This window comes from Myxine glutinosa, chromosome 1 (genome assembly GCF_964187855.1).
Source record: "Myxine glutinosa chromosome 1, kmMyxGlut1.1, whole genome shotgun sequence".
Classification (NCBI taxonomy): domain Eukaryota; kingdom Metazoa; phylum Chordata; class Myxini; order Myxiniformes; family Myxinidae; genus Myxine; species Myxine glutinosa.
In genome coordinates, this window is record NC_136261.1 from 122,994,609 (window position 1) to 123,015,573 (window position 20,965).

At 46.2% G+C, this 20,965-nt stretch overlaps 1 protein-coding gene across 2 annotated transcripts in view; it reads left to right on the plus strand.

Annotated features, from left to right (window-relative positions):
* The window catches only part of LOC137427970 (homeodomain-interacting protein kinase 2-like), a 262,675-nt gene that overhangs the window by 232,430 nt on the left and 9,280 nt on the right, over window positions 1-20,965 (plus strand). The window contains exon 15 of one of the 2 annotated variants that reach the window (XM_078776683.1): window positions 11,508-11,879. In XM_078776683.1, the coding sequence (XP_078632809.1) occupies window positions 11,508-11,879 (372 nt within the window). Of the gene's footprint in view, window positions 1-2,237; window positions 2,381-11,507; window positions 11,880-20,965 lie in introns of those variants that run through there. The other variant, XM_078776686.1, reaches the window with a different exon arrangement.

Consider the following 20,965-nt stretch of genomic DNA (forward strand, 5'->3'; position numbering starts at 1 on the left):
AATATCCAAACAGAACGATGAAAAAAAACAATCCGGGAAAAGTCTCCAAGCGAGAACGTCGATTTGAGAAAGAAGGAGCAGAGGCGGAAGAAAACAAGATACAGGGGGCGGGGCACAAGCCGAGATGAGGAGGAGAGCGAACAAGCACGTGTCCGGGAGGAGAGAAAGAATCAATATATAATTATTTGTCTAGGGAGGTGAGGTGAGGGGGAGAAAATAAAATAAAAGAAACAAGCAATACAGCGAAGGAAATAACCCAAAACCGACAAAACACTGACGGGGGGAGGGAAGCCCCAAGTCACCAGGCCGCGCACGAGGTACGACTCAGAAAACGATTAACTACACACAAGTTTGCACGAACCACAAACCAACACCAACTAGAAACACACAATAACACGTACACAGCAAAATAACCAGTGGAAATTTGACAAAGACAAGAATGGGAAAACACTCAAACTTCGATGCCGTGGAGAGCTCGAAGCACGCCTCACTCGCCCGAGGAACCGGTGCAGTGGTATAGATATGATGGTGGCATATTAGTAAGTACATTAGATGGCATCCCAGAAAAGTGGGTTCAAATTCAATTGAAGGCAGCAGTAACAAGCTTGTAGATTCTACTTGTAAGCTTCTTGAAACGAAGCTAGTCTGAAGAGTATTACCATGTCACAATCGGATTGTCTTTTTTTTTAAACCCACCTTTCTCGCTAATGACTTTTTACGAAGATGGTAATTTGCCTGCTCTTCCTGGCCTGGTCTTTCTGTGACTTAGGTTCACACATTGTGGTTCACTTAATGCCCCCAGAGCAACTTGTGATGGGCATTAAAACATTGCTGATTTGAAATCAACACTGTCCAAGAATCCTTATCACTAAATATAAGAAAATGCAATAAATCCTCCTCAATGACATTTAAAAAATCTTTGCTACATAATGAAAATTTCACTTGGTATTAGTCCCAGATATGAAATACATTCCCACCGCCCTACAAAATACAATGAATTATTCCAATGTTTCCAGCCCCATGAGTGTACTGTACATTATCACCACGTTCTTTAAGTGAGTTAATTTGACTCAGAAAATATGATTATTTGACAAATTCTTGTTTTTCCTTTACATTGTCAGACCACGTATCAGTCACACTTTCTCCAGAAATGAAACGAAGCAAAAATTAAATCGACTAGAAAGCATCTCAAAATGCAAAGCCCAATCCCGTCCGCTTTGTACTTGAGCGAAACATGACGTTTTCATTCATTTGTGTTCTCCATATTCTCATAATAAAGGTTTGTTGAATATTTGATGACAAAAACCCAATTAGTAAAGATGTTATAGCCTGAATAGACACACTGACACTCAGTGGTATACAAATAAAGGAACACGGAAGCGATTGAAAAAATGGGGCATCTCGCGCTTGACGCGCTGTGGCAGGGCTAATTAGGGCTATTTATAGTTACTATGGCTTTGCTCTTTGAGATGTTGACCCAATTTTTTTTCTTCATATTCTCATAATAAAAGGTTGTTGAAAATTTGATGACAAAAGCCAAATGGCAAAAAAGTTATGGCCTGGCAAACCCGATTGGAAAACCCCGTCTCCCGATGTGTGGAGGGACGGGCTAAAGAGAATTTTCTTTCAATTGTCCTCAAAAGGTATATCAAGCAAGTATCGTTTCCAACAGCATTACAGAAATGGAATCTTTTTTGTTAATGTGTAGAGCACATTATTCTTATAAACCTATCATATGGTACATCTTTCCTCTGTTTTTCTTGTTTTTCCTTTCAAACGATCGAGGGAAAAGGGCTATCAGATAAAGTGAGTCAAAGGGCACATGAATGTGCAGATGCACAACATCATTTTGACGTGTAGATCACAAAGCATGCCGTGGTTACAGAATCTCAAGCTGCAGCGTCTACTAAACTCTTATTTGTCAGTAGCCCCCTCTTGTGGCCAATTCTCAAAAATGTCCTCTACAGTGTTGCGAGAATGCAGCACAATATAATTGGTCATGCCGAGGCAAGGTTTGTCCGCTTGCATGAACCATTTCTGTTCCATTCAGAGGCAATTATATTTCTGAATTGTTCCACCTTTTTGCTCCATTACCTTCGAAAGACTAAAGGGTCACTTTCACTGGTGAACAGGACTTTTCAACTGTAAGCAAAACTAACAAAGTATGATGAGGAAAGTGGTGAATGAAAATCATTGTGATGAAATTTTTAATTTTTCTGATGAATTTTTTGTTGCAGAACTCCAAGTGAGGGAATGCAGTGTTTGGGTGTGCGATTTAGACCAATTATATTGCACTATAATATCAGATATATGGTTTCCTCTGTATCGCCCAATGGTGACTGGAATGCCTGCAGACATGTGACGTTTATTGCAAATTCTGGCTTTCATAATGTCTTGAAAATTGGGTCGGCCTGTATGACATTCCCATCTTAGCACATAGGTCATGATGCTGGGAATCGGGTTCAAATCCCATATACTGACTGAGTAGATTTGTCTGATGTTTCTTAATGTCCTTGTCCTGCTTATGTTATGTGTACATGCTCCTCATTGAGCCTTAAGTACTGTTTAAAAAATTCAAGGAATGAAGATGTAGGAAAATTTGTCCATTGACCATACATCATGTTGCCACATCAATAAACTATTTTATGTTCCACAATAAACGATCATTCAATAGTGATACCTATTATGCTATCTCACGGACATTTTGCGGAACGTAATTGCATTGGCACTGATCAACGAGCCCTTACAAGCACACTAGCCCCTACCTCCCATATCTGTCCTTGCTCTGACATTCACAACCCGTTTTTGTAGTGTTACACATGCTTTTCCACACCCAAACTATTACACATACTAACTACTCTGAGTAATAGACCTCGACCTCAACCTCTTTCTAAATCGCTCCTGTTTTTTATTCCTCTATGTAATAGCCAGAGAGAGGCATCCTCCTCCTTGTCAGGTCCTTCCTTGCAATTCTGAACTTGTCACGGCACACAATACCTTTGCCCATAGTTCAAGCAGAAGCACAAGGTATACTGCTCTTTTATCGCAAACAGACTAGCGGCCACTCTGTTTTTATCTTCTCTTCCAATCTTGCTCCCTCTCTTCTCTCAGTCCCCTTCCCCTCTTTGGCCCCTTCGGAATACAGGCATTCTTCACGTATTCCCTACTTTGAGAAATATTAGAACGAGAACACATTGCAATTAAAAATCCTCAGTTTTGTGTTCATGCTAAACTCTTGTTGTCTTCCAGGTGAGTTTCTGAAATATCACTTTTCTTGTTCTCCATTAAACGTCAGTTTGTTTGTCTCCTGGTTGGCCAAAAGTGATCCCAAGGTGCCAAAAGTGATCCCAAGGTACCTAAAGCTGGTCACTATGTTTCAATTGCTCACTGCCTAGCTATCTGGTGTCATCTTCTGTGATGTTGATTGCCATAGATCTGGTTTTTCATTTGCCGACAGTACTTTCAACTGCAAATTCTGCAAGGCGAGTTGTTTTTACCTGCATGTCCTTGAAGTTCCTTTTCAACAAACTCATCATCAGCAAAGTGCAGATCACCGAGCGTTTGCCCTCCGATCCGTGAAACACTGGTCGATTGCAATTCCAACAGGAACAGTTGATAACACACATCCTTTATGAACCTCCATTGTTATCTTGAACCATTCGTTATCTATCTGCACTGCACACTCCACAACCTCATACAGGTCTTTTATAATGTTAACTATCTTGTTGGGAACACAATAATGTTCATAACCTTCACAATAAATATCTTTCATCCTTATAGTTGAAGGCTCTGCCACACAATGCTTTGCTCTATGATGTTTCTGAGGGTGAAGATTTGATCACCTGAGGTGGCAACTGAAGGCTGTCTATGTTTTGTCTGTACATGAGCATCTTTGTCCCAATCCAGCTTGTTCCTCCAAAAGTTTACCATCAATGGCACCACATATTCTATCGAAGATCATCAAACATAATTGTTTTCCAGAACAGATAATAATGTTACACCCTTCCAGTTATTGCAAAATAAGATTCACTTTCTTTGGTAGCCAAAGCATAATTAATTTTTTTCCTAGTTTGCTTGATTCTTATGTTTGGTCCATACAACATTGGACAACTTCATTAACACAGATATTCCCCATACTGCTTCCATCATAATGTCTGCACATAGTATTAAATTTACTACAACCTTGTTTTTCAAACGTGTTGTTGTACTTTCATGTTTTCTTTTTAATAACCATGGTCATGTTTACATCGTGCTCTTTCAAAACATCAACTGTGAAGTCAAAGTGAGATAATGGTGGAGATCAGTTCATATCTTCCTGGAAATTATCTGTCCAGCATCAGCATCAGTTCTGTTCTTTATGGCTTGGAAGAAGGTTGCTATTATTGACCTTCATAGGGCCATAATTTTTTGTGTGTTCATTTTGTAATCTGACAAAGTATTCTCAGATCGCTGTCAGCCGCATTTAGCAGGGTGTGAACATGCTTTCATTCACCATGCCTTGCTAAAAAAATGTATATATTTAACGGTTTTTTGCAATCATTGTGAAGTCACCTTTTAACTAATTAGCGAGTCCCATGCTAAGCAGGAGACAGGGCTTTGCAATCACTTCTGTGTGTGTGTGTGTGGGTGTGTGTGTGTGTGTCTGTCTGTCTGTCCGGCCCATACCTCTTTTACCATTTGAGCTATTGTCATCAAATTTTCACCAAAGGTTTATTATGATAATATACTGAAGGCAAATTAATAATTTTGGCAAAAGGTCAAAGGTCAGTGTCAAATAACATCATCAATTTTCATCCAATTGACCCGAATTTAAATTTATATTTGAGTTTTGTCATGAAATTTTCAACAAAGCTTTATTAGGAGAATATGGAGAAGACAATAATTTGGTCAAAAGGTCAGCGTCACATAAAATCATCACTTTTCATCTGATTGACCTGAAATTTTAAGAATTTGCATATGGGGCCACTGAATTGGTTCACTAATCAAAAGGTAGAAGCTGATTGTTTTTTTTAGTTCAAAAGGTCAAAGGTCATAGGTATATAATATGAAAAAGGCACCTCCTGGCTTTAATGGTGAGCACCAGTGACGGATTACATCCCACATGCTGAAAACCACGTAATCCATAAAGAACAAACAGCCTGTCTGCCGTCCAGACCATCGTTTCTGCCAATGCAAACCAAAACCAGGGGGTGCTATTAGGGCTGTCAACCGAGCCGAGACCGGGACGAAATCCCGGCGGTTTCGGCTTTCGAGACGGTCTCGGGACGGTCCCGAGATTTTTTTTTTTTTTTTTGTATACAAGATCGAGGCTCGTGAAAGAGCGAACATTAATCACACAGAAAGACAAACCGACACATAAAACATATAACATAGGGAGCGGTAGACAAGATGGGGAGAGAGGGGGAAGGACACAAACACAACATTTGAGAGCAGGGACCGAGAGACATGGAGACATCGAGAGATCTGAGAGAGGGCGAGGGCTTTGGGGGGGGGGGGGGGGCGTGGGAAGGGGGCGGTGGGAGAGGTATAAAACATATGGACACTGCCAGGACTTCCAGGAAAGAAGTTGGAATTTCAAACAAGGTGGATCTGGGGTGAATTAGCGGGGGTAGAAAAGATCAAGGTTTTGGATGGGGGAAGATAAGAGATGGTGGTGAACAGCTGTTTTAAAGACCTGGAGGGAGGAGTGGGATTGAAGGGAGTGAGGGAGTTTGTTCCAGAGGTGGGAGAAAAGAGGAATGAAAGAGTGAAGGTGAGCAGAGGGCCGAGATTTCGGCAGTTTAACCATCAGAGGGTTGCTGGCAGATCATGTGCGACCTGTAGGAATATTTCGGGGACAGAGCACAGAGAGAGCTGGGGGTGCAAGGCCGAAGAGGAGTCGGTAGAAGACAGAAAGACCACCTACCTGCCTGCGGTGAGTGAGTGAAAGGCCCTCAGAGATAGCTTCATCGCGGGAGATTCCAATAATTCTGAAAGCTTTGGTTTCAACAGCGTGAAGCCGAGCTAGGTGTGAGGCAGGAGCACCGGCCCATAGGGGAGAACAGTATTCCATTGAGCTGCGGATGAAAGCCTTGTATGTGGTGAGGAGCTCAGGTGTGCCGAGGAAGGACTTCGCACGACGGAGGATGCCCAGTCGGCGACTGGCTTTGGAGGCCAGCTTGGAAATGTGGTTTTCCCAAGAAAGATCATGGCAGATAGTGAGACCCAAAATCTTGAGCGACATAACTTCTTGGAGAGGATTGTTGAGAAAGTAGATGGGAGGGTTGTCCAGTCGATCTTTTCGGAGAGACATAGTAAGAGTGTGAGATTTGTCAGGATTGAAAGACATGTTCCACTTGTTTGACCAGTCTGTGATTTTGTCCAGGTCTTCAGAGAGTGAGGAGGCAGCAGACTGCCGATCTGAGGGAAGAGGAATGGAGCGGCAGAGAGTGGAGTCATCAGCAAAGAGATAGAGAGGATTTTCGAGAGAGTCAGAGAGATCATTGATGAAGACCAGAAAAAGCACGGGGCCCAGAACACTGCCTTGGGGAACTCCAGCCTGAACAGGAAGAGGAGATGAGAGAAACCCATTCAGGGCCACACGTTGACGACGACTAGAGAGGAAGTCCGCCAGCCATGCGTGGAGATTTCCATGGATACCAAAGGAGGAGAGTTTGGTGAGCAGAGCGGGGTGCCAGACCGTGTCGAAGGCACGTGATATGTCGAGGGAGACAGCTCTAATTTCCTGTTTGGCATTGAGGACCTCCATCCATTGTTGAGACAGCAGAAGCAGCATGTCCAGAGTAGAGTGACCTGGTCTGAAACCAAATTGATGATCAGAGATCAAGCCATTGGAGAAGAGGAAAGATTTCATATCCGAAGCAATGATGGATTCCATGACTTTGCTGATAATTGGGAGAAGGCTGATTGGTCTGTAGTTGCTAGGATCTGTTTTTGCACCTTTTTTGTGCAAAGCGGTGATGTTGGCTGATTTCCAAGCAGATGGCAGTTGACCTTGAGCAAAAGAGAGGGTGAAGAGAACAGAGAGAGGGTGAGATAGAGCAGCAGAGCAGGATTTTAGGACCCATGGGCTGATGCCGTCGGGTCCAGTTGCAGAATCAGAGTCGAGGGTTGACAGAAACTTTTCCACCTTGTCAGGAGGAAAGGACAGGGAGTCCAGGAGCAGCAGGGTACGACTGGGTATGGTGGGTACAGAGAGGGATGGGTTTGGGACACAAGATTTAGAGGCAAACACAGAGTTGAGGCATTCAGCTTTTTCACGTGCGGAGTCAGCTGTGTAGCCGTTTGAGGTAAGGGAGGGGATGGAGGGGGAACAAACACCAGAAACGGATTTGACCAGACGCCACCAGGATTTGGAAGAGGGAGACAGATAAGAGAGTTCGGTCTTGAGAACGGAGAGATATTGTTTCCTGGCTCTCCTGAGGGTGGACACACACTTGTTTCGGGCTTTGTGAAAGGAAATGAGATTTCCTTCCGTTGGATTTGCTTTCCAGGAGACTAAGGCAAGTTTTTTCTGGGCAACAGCCTCACCACAAGATTCCGTGTACCATGGACGGGAGGAAGGGTATGACAACTGAAGATGAGATGGGATAAATCTGTGCATGAGAGAGAGCAATTTACTTTGGAAGAATTCCCAGGATGAGTTGATGTCAGAGGTGGTAGAGATGGGAGACCAGTCCAGATGATTGATGGCTGCTTGAAGACCGTGCCAGTTGGCCTGAGTGAAATGCCAGACTCGTCGACGCTGAGCAGGCTCCCTGAGGATGGTCAGAGAGATGTCCACTTTAACAAGGACATGAACAGATGATCCGATCGGAGCAGAAGAAAAGCAGCAGACATTTTCAGGGAAGTTAGTCATAACCAAGTCCAGAAGAGAAGATGTTCCGTTGACTGAGATCCGGGTCGGGAAATTGACAGATTGTGTCAGTCCCAGTGAGTCGCAGAAGTCCTTTGCTGAGGAGCCATGGCTGGTGAGAGAGGTACCCACACCCAGCCAACTGGCATGATGACAGTTGAAATCACCACATATGAGGAAGAGAGAGTTGGGATGAGTAGATAGAAGTTGGTCCATATCATCAGACAGCGAGATGTAGATGGAGTCATCACTGTTTGGTGGACGGTACAACACACATATGAACAAGAGGTGGGAGCGAAGGGGAAGCCGTAGCCAGAGGTATTCCTGGGGGTGAGGTGGAGAGAGTGCAGTGCAGGGCGAGTGAGGAAGAGAGTTTTTGATAAAGATAGCAACCCCGCCTCCAGGACGAGGCTCAGGTCTATCATACCGGAGGAGGGAGTAGCCCGGGAGAGATACTATGGAATCAGAGACATCATAAAGGAGGAAAGTTTCTGTTAAGCAGATCACGTCTGGTTTGACAGAAGCAACCTGTATGGAGAGATCAGTTAAGTTTGAACGAAGGCCCCGGATGTTTGAGGTCCATACCGTTAATGAAGAGGAAGGGGGAGCATCAGATACAGAACAGGGGGGAGGAGGGTTAGGGTAAGATGTGGAAGAGGTAGGGAGAGCTGTTGAAGGTGTGTCAGAGATTTCAGAATAGCTCGGAGAAAGGGAAGGATAAATTGATTGACGCAATTTCGCGGTAAAAAAATCCCGGTTAAAATTCCAACTTCTTGCAGATATTTTCCATAATAGAGGCATTTATTGAGCCTTGCTTTCATTACTCTGCTTCTGCACAAGCATCATTTTTCGCAAGTGCAGCTGAACTGACACAAACGATGATAGATAAAGTAAACTCACTGTTCCAGGATTTTCCCCTCGTCAACAAACAATGTACTGCAAACGAATCCGAATTCCGAATCCGGATCTTCACCAACATCTAATCATGTCGTCCTTGTCACACACGCTGCATCTCCACAAAATTTCGTCCGAATCCGTCCACAACTTTTTGAGATATTGTGTTCACAAACAAACGGACAAAGAGACAGGAGTGAAAACATAACCTCCATCGACCTTTGGTGGCGCAGGTAACGAAATCAGGATGAAGGTCCCAATGAAAATCCGCCGCGTCGCGGCTTTATTTAAACCGTTGAATCTTTCCGCTGTATCACTCCGCCTCGCTGCGGTCACGTGTCCGTCCCTGGAGACGAGTTACGGAATGTGGTTGCTAGGGTCTTTAGCACATTAATATCGAGGGATTCGCTCGAGGCCCGTGAATGGAGGGAAGATGTTTATTTAGATTAAAAACACGTTTATAACGGATTATTCTACACACAATGTATTAATACAAGTACAACACATTATGTAGTTTTATGAAATGAGTTTTTGATGAACGTTTATGATGTTTAATTGCAACGCTAAATCTATAAATTGTAAGAATCCCTCGGGGTTTGGTTTGACGGTTTGAATGTGAAAGTATTTTGGTTATCTTATCTCCACTTTAGGCCTGATAAGTTGATTACGTTTACTTTAGTCACAGAGTCAAAATAGGGAGAGGGGGGCGGGGGGGGGGGGTGATCACTACACCGCCTGCTTTATAATTTACTAGCAGAAGAACCCGGCATTGCCGGGCGGGGGAGGGGAGGGGAACGGGGGGGGGGGGGGAGCGAGCCCCTTGGCGATCACAACTCACAAAATGATAATGAAACTCCAACCGGGACTCGAATATGCCTGGGCAGAAACATTTTCTCCCTCTCTCTGACATTCCGAGCAAGAAATTACACGACAATACAAACTGTAATGAGATAACCCGGTCCCATCGGTGGCCGATCATCTGCATGTAGGCGGTGTATTTTATTTCATCCCGGTAAATGGAAGCTAAGTCGGAATTGAAGTACTCAACATCAGAAATGAATTTTTTTCATGGTTTATATATTGTAATGAAATTCCATTATTTTTGAAGCCTTATTATTACCTTCGCAAAAGCGGAAGGTTATGTTTTGATCGCTGTGTATTTATTTGTATGTCTGTGTGTGTGTATGTTAATCGCATAACTCAAAAAGTATTCAACCGAATTGCATGAAATTTGGTGGGATGATTGGTTATTATACGGGACACATTTGATTAGATTTTGGGAAACAGATTTGCTCAAATTCTGACTATTTTTAACTCGATCGTATTTCACTCAAAGTTATGAGCGACTGAAGAAGAAGATGTCCATCCAGGACGTCATCACTATAACGCGATCTCCCGCGATCATTTCAACCTCAAAAAAAATTATAATTGCAGATTTGACAATAGATGAGGCATATTAACAAACGAATGAAACAGATTTGCTCAAATTCTGACTATTTTTAACTCGATCGTATTTCACTCAAAGTTATGCGCGACTGAAGAAGAAGATGTCCATCCAGGACGTCATCACTATAACGCAATCTCCCGCGATCATTTCAACCTCAAAAAAAATTATAATTGCAGATTTGTCAAGAGATGAGGCATATTAACAAACGAATGAAACAGATTTGCTCAAATTCTGACTATTTTTAACTCGATCGTATTTCACTCAAAGTTATGAGCGACTGAAGAAGAGGATGTCCATCCAAGACGTCATCACTATAACGCGATCTCCCGCAATCATTTCAACCTCAAATGAAATTCAAATTGCAGATTTGTCAATCGGGGAGGCATATTAACAGACGAATGAAACAGATTTGCTCAAATTCTGATTTTTAAAAATCGATCGCATTTCACATAAAGTTTCACATCGCATACACTCCCATGCCAAGTACAGAACAGTAGCTGCGGCGAAGGTATGCGCTCTACCGAGTGCCCGGATTCTAGTTATTATTATTTTATTTTTTTTATTATTATTTTTTTTTACTTTGCCGGGAGCCGAGCCGATCCGAGATCCCGTTATGAAAATTGAAAATTTATCGAGACGGTTCCGAGACGGGATTTTGAATCTAGCTAACAGCACTAGGTGCTATGCGATCGGGGGAGATAAAAATCAATGACATACAGCGTGACGAGCGCTGTCCCGATCTCCTATGGACACAAAGTCCTAGACCTAGACCAAAGCATCACCTCATTCCTGGAGGCATCAGCCCAACTACTTTGTCAACAGACAGAGATTTGATTATTTGGTCGACATTGGTCAAACATTCGGATTTTGGGCTTATTTGCCCTCGTCAAGATGGCATACTGTATAAACTAACCAATTAGGACCAAATTTGTCGATTAAATGAAGAAGAATTTTTTAAAGAATAAATATGACATTTTGTACACCACCCTTTGTAACCAACTTTGTCTCCCCCTTCACACTGTCCTCTCTTTGCTTCCTAACAAGCTTTATTAATATGTTAAAGAAAAGTTAATTCTAAAAATTTAAAATAGTTGTGTAATGCTTAAATACATAGTACGCAAAATGTTCAATTTACCCTAACATGATAAACATTGCAACATAAAGAAATCTGTGTATTTGTCCAGTGACTGGTTTGATGAATTTTTTTGACAGAGCATGTTGCAGCATTATTTAATTGTTTCCTTTTTCTCTTTTTTTTTTCTTGCCCACAAACCCCTTGTGCCATATCTGTAAATTATTTCTGACATGCAGACAACTACTTTGCGTGATCCTCGCTCTGGGGCTCATGGCTCTCGGCGACAGCATGGCTATGTGGCTACTACCATTGGCCATACTTTAGCACCTCCTTCTGGGCACCACCACCACCACCATCACCACCACCATCACCACCCTCTACCGTCTGGACCACCTGTATATTCTTTTGCCGGTCAAACTGGCAGTCCTTCCCAGCCATGCCCTCCCAGGAGCCTGGCCACCCACCACTTGGCAGCTGTCAATCAGCCGCAGCTCTACACATACACTGCCTCAGCACTGGGGTCATCAGGCTCGGCAATGGCTCACCTGGCAGGGCCACACCATGGTGCATCTTACCCACCACATCCCACTGCAGGATTGCTCCACCAGGTATTTTCCAGCTTGTTACAACCTGAAGAAGCATGTGTAGACCTGCCTACCTCAATCTAAATGATGTATTTTGTCCACACAAAGTTGGTTAAAATATAGTGAATTTCTTTTTCTTTTTCTTTTTTGCTTTTTTTCTCTTTTGTACCAAAATTCAGCTTGTACATGAATCCAAATTCCTTGTGTTAGCATCTGTTTCATTATATCCTCATCTAAGAAATTGCATATATGCAAACAACAAATAAAGTTCAACAATCTGTATGGCCTGTTTATTGGTATTCAATGCAGCAGCTCAGCTCTCAACACAGGAATGGTTGTTTTTAACCTTTCACTGCGGTGCGGGTATGTGTAGTCTGCTTAACACAGGATGCATGCCAGAACTATTGATACTGCGCATGTGAATATTGTATGATATATAATAATCTAAAATATTGATACTGCCACATATTCTATTACTAAAAGGAGGTTGTGTGTGTATCTGTGTGTGTCAGTCACACTTTATTCTAATGGGTTACTGCTGTCGTATAATAAGAATGGTACCATTGGAAAGTTAATATTAAATTTACTTGGAACATAAATATCAAATTTATAAATTGTCATGTCCATTTAATCAGAAAGGTGCTTTTTGGCAGGACCTGGAGCTTAATTCCAAGTTCCAAGTTGGGGCAGTTCCAATGATACCATTTTTATTATTCAACGACAACAGGAACTCTTTAGAATAAATTGAGACGGACACGTAAGGAGCACACAAAATTATATGTGGTAATACTTCTCGAAGAAATTGAAAACTACTGTCGGACCCCGATATTTGTGGGGGATACGTTCCTGGAAAATGCCGTGAATGTTGAATCTGCGAATGCGGGGGCATTGTTTCAATGGGAAAATGGGGGATAGGTTTCTGGCGGTTTGTGATTCATAAGGGAAAATCAAAAGTCCTGTAAAAACCACGAATTTGCGAGGAACAGGGCTGTGAATGTCGAAGCAGGTCAGAAAAATCCCGAATGTGACCACTAAAGGAATTACATGGTGGAGGATAGTGTATGGGCACGTACAGCTGCTTTATGCTTGACACGTGGAAGATGCTTTTAGAACTGTTGTGTGCGCAGCTGGTGGGAAATGGTTTATGCGTGGCTGGAAGTGGTTTTACGCATGATGTGTGGAAGATGCTTTTAGAAGTGTAATGTGTGTGGTTGGTGGGAGATGATTTATTTTTGCGCCCATGAAAAACCATGAATACGTAGGGCACAGGGCCGCAAATGTAAAAGCAGGTCATATTTTATCAACCGTGAATACGTGTGGTCCGGGAATGTTGGGACTGTATATTGTTACGGATCTCGGATTATGGCGCTCCCCTTACCGAGGGGGGTTTAATCCCCTTGTCTATTAAGCTGGCCGTCCGAGTCCTAGAAGTTATCGCGCTCCTTTGCGGGGTTGAGATTGACCAGGGTGACTGGTCAATGGGTTCCCAGATACCTTCGCCAACCCCTCCGCAAAGCAGGACGATACTTCTGCTCGAGCCACGGACAAGATGGAAGATTGCCGAGCGGTTTAGCAATCCGAAGCTCGAGCCGTTAGCAATAAAACTAACCCGATTCTGAGCGGTTCTAATCGTGCCACAGGTATTCATTTGGGAAAAGACTAAAGCGACCGGATGAGAGGAAAACCCAAAGAATAAGAAGGGTGAAGGAAGAACAAATATGATTTATTAACTACACTAAAAGAGGAAACGAAAGGCAAGAATATACAAAAGAAGGAAATAAAAGGACATTGGGCAACCTTATCTAAACAGTCTTAACTTATCACGACCCCAGGACAAACAGACAGACTCACACGGAATGGTAGCTGGTAGGGGAGGAAGGTCCAGGCACATGGGTCCAAGCGATGGGATCCGTCCAGGCTCCGGGTCCGCGGGCGAAGAACGGCAGGCAGCTTCGCGTATCGTTGGCGCGCGAATGGACCTTACATATGCGAGGGGCTGGAATGCTGCGTACGTATAGCGTGCCGAAAGCTCTCAAAACGAAACAGCAGTTCGTATCAAACGATCGTTCCAAGTGATCCTCCGCGCAGTGTTCTTATCATCCGCCGTCTCTGCGCTGTTCTCTCAAGTTTGACTCCTTCTCTCTCCCTGGCGCATCTCTCCATCTGCCTAAGTAGTCCCACGCAGCGGCTTATATTGCCCACTCGCGTATGAAGCCGCTTGCCTTTAGGATACGCCTACCGGTGAGCTGGCCTCGGCCCTGAGTGGTCACGAGCGCTCACCGGTCCGCCCCTTGATGGTGCGTTGAGGGGCCACGCCTTCGTTCCTGGCCGCTCCTCCCTGCTTCTCCAACTCTGCCACGTGGCTTATGGCGGCGGGCAGGAACAACCAAAAGGCAGCGAACGCTGAGGCGGCTGCGGCTGGTAGAGGCGCGTAATAACATTTGGAGAGGGTAAAGCCACAAAATGAATAGGATTGGAAAAAGGGGCCTAGGTTATTTGATCAATACAACGCAGATTCAACTATTGGAAACAGATCCTTACCTGAAACACATACTAATGAAATAACTAAAGAAGAAGCCGATGGTGTGCTACGTGTTGCTCGTGGCCTAACTAGGGTGCGACCTTTGACCTTCACGCCAAAAATGGGAATATTTACAGGGGATTACTTATAAGGGAATGTTACAGATATTTACAAAGTGGAGGATTCTAAAAACCACAACACTGCACCCTCATTACTTCCAGGGCCGTTCCGGCCCAAAAGAACTTTAACTTAGTGTGACACTCAGGTGTGGTAACCCTCTATTATTAACTTCACCCTGAGTGCGACATTTTTAAAACACTAAGTATGTCCCGCCAGCTGCGTTGCATTCTATCTCACAGATCCACGCCCACAGGATAACCAAATCACGGAATTGTCTTCAAAACTAAACATTGACGGTGGGGAGCATTATTTACAAAGACACTACTTGGTATTTACACGCGAACCCAGGACCTGTCTTTTGGGAAACAAAAAGAAGATGTTTTGATAAGAGGAAAGGCATACACTGCACTGCACCGATACCACCAGCACCAATAAGCACCAATATTCGAAAAGCACCAAAGCACCAATATGCACAAAAAGCACCAAAACACAAAAAGCACCATCCGGTGCACAGTCATCACAGTTCAAGAATAATGTTCAGCAGGTGACGTCTTCTCTTCTCTGCTGGGCCGATGCTTCTGGACGACTTCTTTGCTTTTGGCCTATTTAATCATAAACAAAAAGGGCACAAAACGCGTCCACTTATTAATTATGGCCATCAGGGGCCAACTAAGGGTGGTCCACCTGCATGGCTTAGGTGCCACCTTTACCGTGGTCCGCAAGCAAGATCTCCTGGCCACAATGGCCGGTCCCCAAGCAGAGGTGCCAGGCCCCAAAATGTGGGGTCCATGAATGTGGTGCTCGGCCACAGACCTGTGGTCCATATGGTGGTGCTCGGCCACAATAACGTGCGGTCCATAAGTGTGGTACCGGTCCAGGCAGGCAGCAGCGGGGGTGCGGGCACACAACTGCGGGCACCTGCACACTTTCCCCTCAGCACACAAAGACCACGGTCCATGAGTGGGGAAGGAAGACAAAGCAGGGTTAGCGGGGTGCAAGGGCGCAAGGGTTCACATCAACACAAGGAAATGCAGAGGTGAGGTGCGCAGGAGAGCGAGCGGAGAAAGCTCGTCCCTACCGAACGTCCCCCCGTCCCCCGTCCCCCGTCACCTAATCTACCCTTGCCCTTACCCCGTATTTACACAATTTACAAATCCGTCGCTAACGTCCTGTCTTCCCCATATCTCCCCTAATTCCAAATTCATCATTGATCCCTCTAAACCCAATTTGCCACCAATCAATCCCTCATCAATCCCTCATAAGGAGGAAGAGATGGAACATAACAAGCACAATGTCACCCCCACGTCATGATCCGTCTTACATACCAGACATCTGCAAACAACGGTGGTGTGGAGTCCTATCACCCTGGTGAGTGGATGCGGATGGTGCGAAGAGACTTACAATCCTAACTATCTTCTAAATGACTTTAACACTTTTACACTACCTGGGTACTTTCCCTGCAAAACCATTGGCCATCTTACACTATGTGGTTCTAAAACCCGAACTCCCATTGACCAAACTGTGGTGCTCACCAATTTGGGGTCTCACTCGCCCGATTCTACTCCCTGTGCCATCGCACAATTTCCGGGCTGGGTCATGTGGCACTCCCAGCAGGTCCGCTCACCTGCACACCTCCGCCACTGCAGTTGTCTCCCGAGCTTACCTGCTCCTTACCCTAACCTACCTGGGGAAGGCCCTCTGGCGCTCTCACCCCCTACCGCCCTCTCTGGCGTCGGGCTACCCGGGTCTGTCCTTGGATCCTCGGGCCCCATTGAACAACTACTGGCTCCCAGAGCCTACCTGCGGCCTCACCTGGCCGACAGACTAACAACGGCGGAGTGCCCATTCAATCACACTCACTAACAGGTCACACGCCCAGCCAATCTCGTTCCACTAATGCACCCATCCAAGCAGTACTCTGCGACTCTCGCACCACAGATGCCAATAGCCAACCACAATTTACCTACTCCCTCTACCTACTTTTAAACTACCCTCCCCGGGTATTCGTGAGGGGGTCAATCTTCCCCATCCACTCCTTTCGCACCAACCACTCCACTCCACGTATTCCACACTACTCACTCCACACCATCCATTCCATACTCCATACCATCTATTCCATACTCCATTCACTCCATGCTCCATTCACTCCAGACCATCTATTCCATACCAGCTATTCCACACAACCATTCTCCATACACCTGTACTTGCACACCTTGTGCCCACACACCTGGTGGCACTTGCACACCTGGTGGCACCTGCACACCTGGTGGCACCTGCACACCTGGTGGCACTTGCACACCTGGTGGCACTTGCACCCTCCTTCCCTCCAGGACCATTCACTCAATACAATACACTCAACTCAATGCACAATCACACCTTTCACAATACTCTGCTCAATACACTTTCACTTCTCCAAACCATTGCCTCTCAATTCCTTATTTCATCACTCTCACCACAAACACATAGCATCATCTAAGCTGACTACTCCCTTCTAAGATTCGTGCTTCCCAGTCGCCCCTATACTATTGCACTCCCTCGTCATTATAATCCACTAATCTGCTACATCCCCTCTACAGGTATAATGTCACTACTTAAATCTACAGTTACCTATGGTCATCTTTCTAAATCCCTATCATTATCCAAACCCTCCATGGCTTGGTTTTCACTGCCATACCCCATAAAACTATAGCTCTTTTGCCCCCAGATGTGATGTGAGGGATGGTAAATCTACCATCCCTCTACACCATATACCATTTGCCATCAATTCCCAATCACACTATCACTATCGCCATCAGTCCACTTCACTCAGAGCCTCTCGGTACGTCGTTACATCATTAAAGCTCGGCTTCGCAAAGCCGAGCAATGAATACGGGTGGTTTGGTCTCCTGCGGTTGGGTCCGTCCGGCACTCTATTCAGGGGAGGAGGTTTCGTCGGGCCAAGGCTCAAGGCACCATCCCTACGCAAGGCCTTGCGCTGCCAAGCGCGATGGCCCAGCTTTGCCCGGGTGGAACGCCGCCACCAAAAGGGGGCGCCGTTCCGACCCCTCATCCTTCCTCTCGAACCGGGCCGCCCGCTTTGCCTGGCAAAGCGCGGACTCGACCATGCAGGGCGGGGCCCGGCCCGGATCGTGCACGGCGGTTCTTTTTAAACCGCCGTGATTACGACCCTCGCCGGTTCCCGCAGTACACAAAGCCCGGCACGGACCGAGGGCTCGCGTCGGCTATCCGTCAGCCTAAACGCTGTCCCGGTCAACGTCGATGCCTTACCCGCATGCTCGCACGCATACATGACCCCTTTTACACTCACACATCCAGGTGTCTCAGCACCTCTCATGCAACCCATACATTCCCTGCACTCTATCACCGCACTCTCTCTCCGTGCACACTCTTCTCTCGGCACGCTCACACTCTCCGTTACACACCTTTTTTCCCCCGTTACGTCCTCCGTAACACTCACCACGGGTGTGCACTCCTGCACATACCCACTCACGCGCTCCGATGTGCCCTCCCGCACACGCGCCAGAACCAACTCAGGTGTGCGTTCTCGCACACTCTCTCCATCCATCTCACTCTCCGTGTCACAGTCCCTCCCACTTCCACACTCTGTATCGCTCTCATCACACCTACACTCCGATGTGCATTCGCTCTCGCACTCGGTATCACCCTCGCGCTTCGGCGCCGTTCGCACACTAGATATCGTCCTAGAAGATATCGCGCTTTGCCTTTGCCAATGCCATTGCCATTCACACAGCGCACCACGGACCTTTTACGAGCGCCCGGGTTACGCCTGCATCCCAAGCGCGCGAAAATTCTTTTTGCACCAAACACAGCCCGACTCACCTGGGCGCAAGGTTCTTCGTTCTTCTTCGTTCCTTCACCACCTGCAAACTTTTCGTTTGGTTAATAAGCACAGCATCATGATGCGAATCCAGACTTTGTGCATTTTCCATCTTTTCACCCCGCGAGTGCTCTTCTACGTCCGCTGTCTCTCCAATTTCCATTATTGGTTCGGTTTCTTTGCCAATTTGAATTAATTCTTTTCCTTTATTTTCTTTTCCCTCGACGACCGCTGGCTCTAATAAAATTTTCTCTTCTACCTCGGCGGTCGCCGGCTTCCCCATACCCCGGGTCGCGATCTCTACCCCGGTCCACCCGGCTGTGCTTTGCTCAACGTCGCTTTTCCCGCGCTCCTCAAGCCGCGCTACCTCGTCGTGTACAAATGCGCCTTTCCTGCCCGACCTGTGGTTAACCTCCCTTTCACATTCCCTTGCTTCATACCGGGCTTTGTCCCTCGCTAGCCCCTCATGAATTTCTCGGGCTTGGCCATTCACGTCCTCCAATTCGCCCCCTAATTTGCCTTCTAGCCCCCCAATATGGCTTCCCATATCATTTCTCAATTCTCCAATCTGGTTTTCTAATCCCACAAATTTGACTTCTAGGCCCCCCAATTTGCTTCCTAATCCCCCCAATTTGCTTCCCAATTGCTCACCCTGAGCCTTCATTTGTTCTTTCTGGGCACCCATTGTCCCATTCATCTTTTCCCTTTCGTCCCTCGTCTTGACCATAAAGGCCATCATTTGCGTCATGAAGAGGTTCATATCCACCGGTGCTGCGGGCTCGGCTGCCGCGACCATGCGCGAGGCGCCGCCACCCTGCGCTGCCGCGACCACGTGCGAGGCGCCGCCATCTTGTGCACCTGCAACCCCCTCTACCGCGCCTTCCTCAACCTCCTCTTCCATTACTCCCACTGCCTCCCTGGGGTCCTGGGTTGCCTCTAACCCCTCTTCTATCTCCCCCACCGGCATCCGATCGCCTTGACCATCCATGGCACGACTCAATTTGGATGTTAATAATAAATTTCGGCTGCTCCTAAGTTTGACCAAATTTTTCAGATGGATTAAAAATTTGGTTCGGGCTTCAATCCCACGCCCCGACACCAATTGTTGTCGACACCGTGTCGTGTTGTTCCGTGTCGTGTCGGAACGTGTCGTGTCGTGTCGTGTCGTGTCGTGTTGTTCCACGACACCAATAGCACAATTGGTGTCCAAAATTTGGTCTAAATAAATTTAGTCCCAGGTTCTAAATCCCAACTCCTGACTACCAATTGTTACGGATCTCGGATTACGGCGCTCCCCTTACCGAGGGGGGTTTAATCCCCACGTCTATTAAGCTGGCCATCCGAGTCCTAGAAGATATCACGCTCCTTTGCGGGGTTGAGATTGACCAGGGTGACTGGTCAATGGGTTCCCAGATACCTTCGCCAACCCCTCCGCAAAGCAGGACGATACTTCTGCTCGAGCCACGGACAAGATGGAAGATTGCCGAGCGGTTTAGCAATCTGAAGCTCGAGCCGTTAGCAATAAAACTAACCCGATTCTGAGCGGTTCTAATCGCGCCACAGATATTCAATTGGGAAAAGACTAAAGCGACCGGATGAGAGGAAAACCCAAAGAATAAGAAGGGTGAAGGAAGAACAAATATGATTTATTAACTACACTAAAAGAGGAAACGAAAGGCAAGAATATACAAAAGAAGGAAATAAAAGGACATTGGGCAACCTTATCTAAACAGTCTTAACTTATCACGACCCCAGGACAAACAGACAGACTCACACGGAATGGTAGCTGGTAGGGGAGGAAGGTCCAGGCAGATGGTTCCAGGCGATGGGATCCGTCCAGGCTCCGGGTCCGCGGGCGAAGAACGGCAGGCAGCTTCGCGTACCGTTGGCGCGCGACCGGACCTTACATATGCGAGGGGCTGGAATGCTGCGTACGTATAGCGTGCCGAACGCTCTCAAAACCAAACGGCAGTTCGTATAAAACGATCGTTCCAAGCGATCCTCCGTGCAGTGTTCTTATCATCCGCCGTCACTGCGCTGTTCTCTCAAGTTTGACTCCTTCTCTCTCCCTGGCGCATCTCTCCATCTGCCTAAGTAGTCCCACGCAGCCGCTTATATTGCCCACTCGCGTATAAAGCCGCTTGCCTTTAGGATACGCCTACCGGTGAGCTGGCCTCGGCCCTGAGTGGTCGTGAGCGCTCACCGGTCCACCCCTTGATGGTGTGTTGAGGGGCCATGCCTTCGTTCCTGGTCGCTCCTCCCTTCTTCTCCAACTCTGCCACGTGGCTTATGGCGGCGGGCAGGAACAACCAAAAGGCAGCGAACGCTGAGGCGGCTGCGGCTGGTAGAGGCGCGTAATACAATTTGGAGAGGGTAAAGCCGCAAAATGAATAGGATTGGAAAAAGGGGCCTAGGTTATTTGATTAATACAACGCAGATTCAACTATTGCAAACAGATCCTTACCTGAAACACATACTAATGAAATAACTAAAGAAGAAGCCTATGGTGTGCTACGTGTTGCTCGTGGCCTAACTAGGGTGCGACCTTTGACCTTTACACCAAAAATGGGAATATTTACAGGGAATTATTTATAAGGGAATGTTACAGATATTTACAAAGTGGAGGGTTCT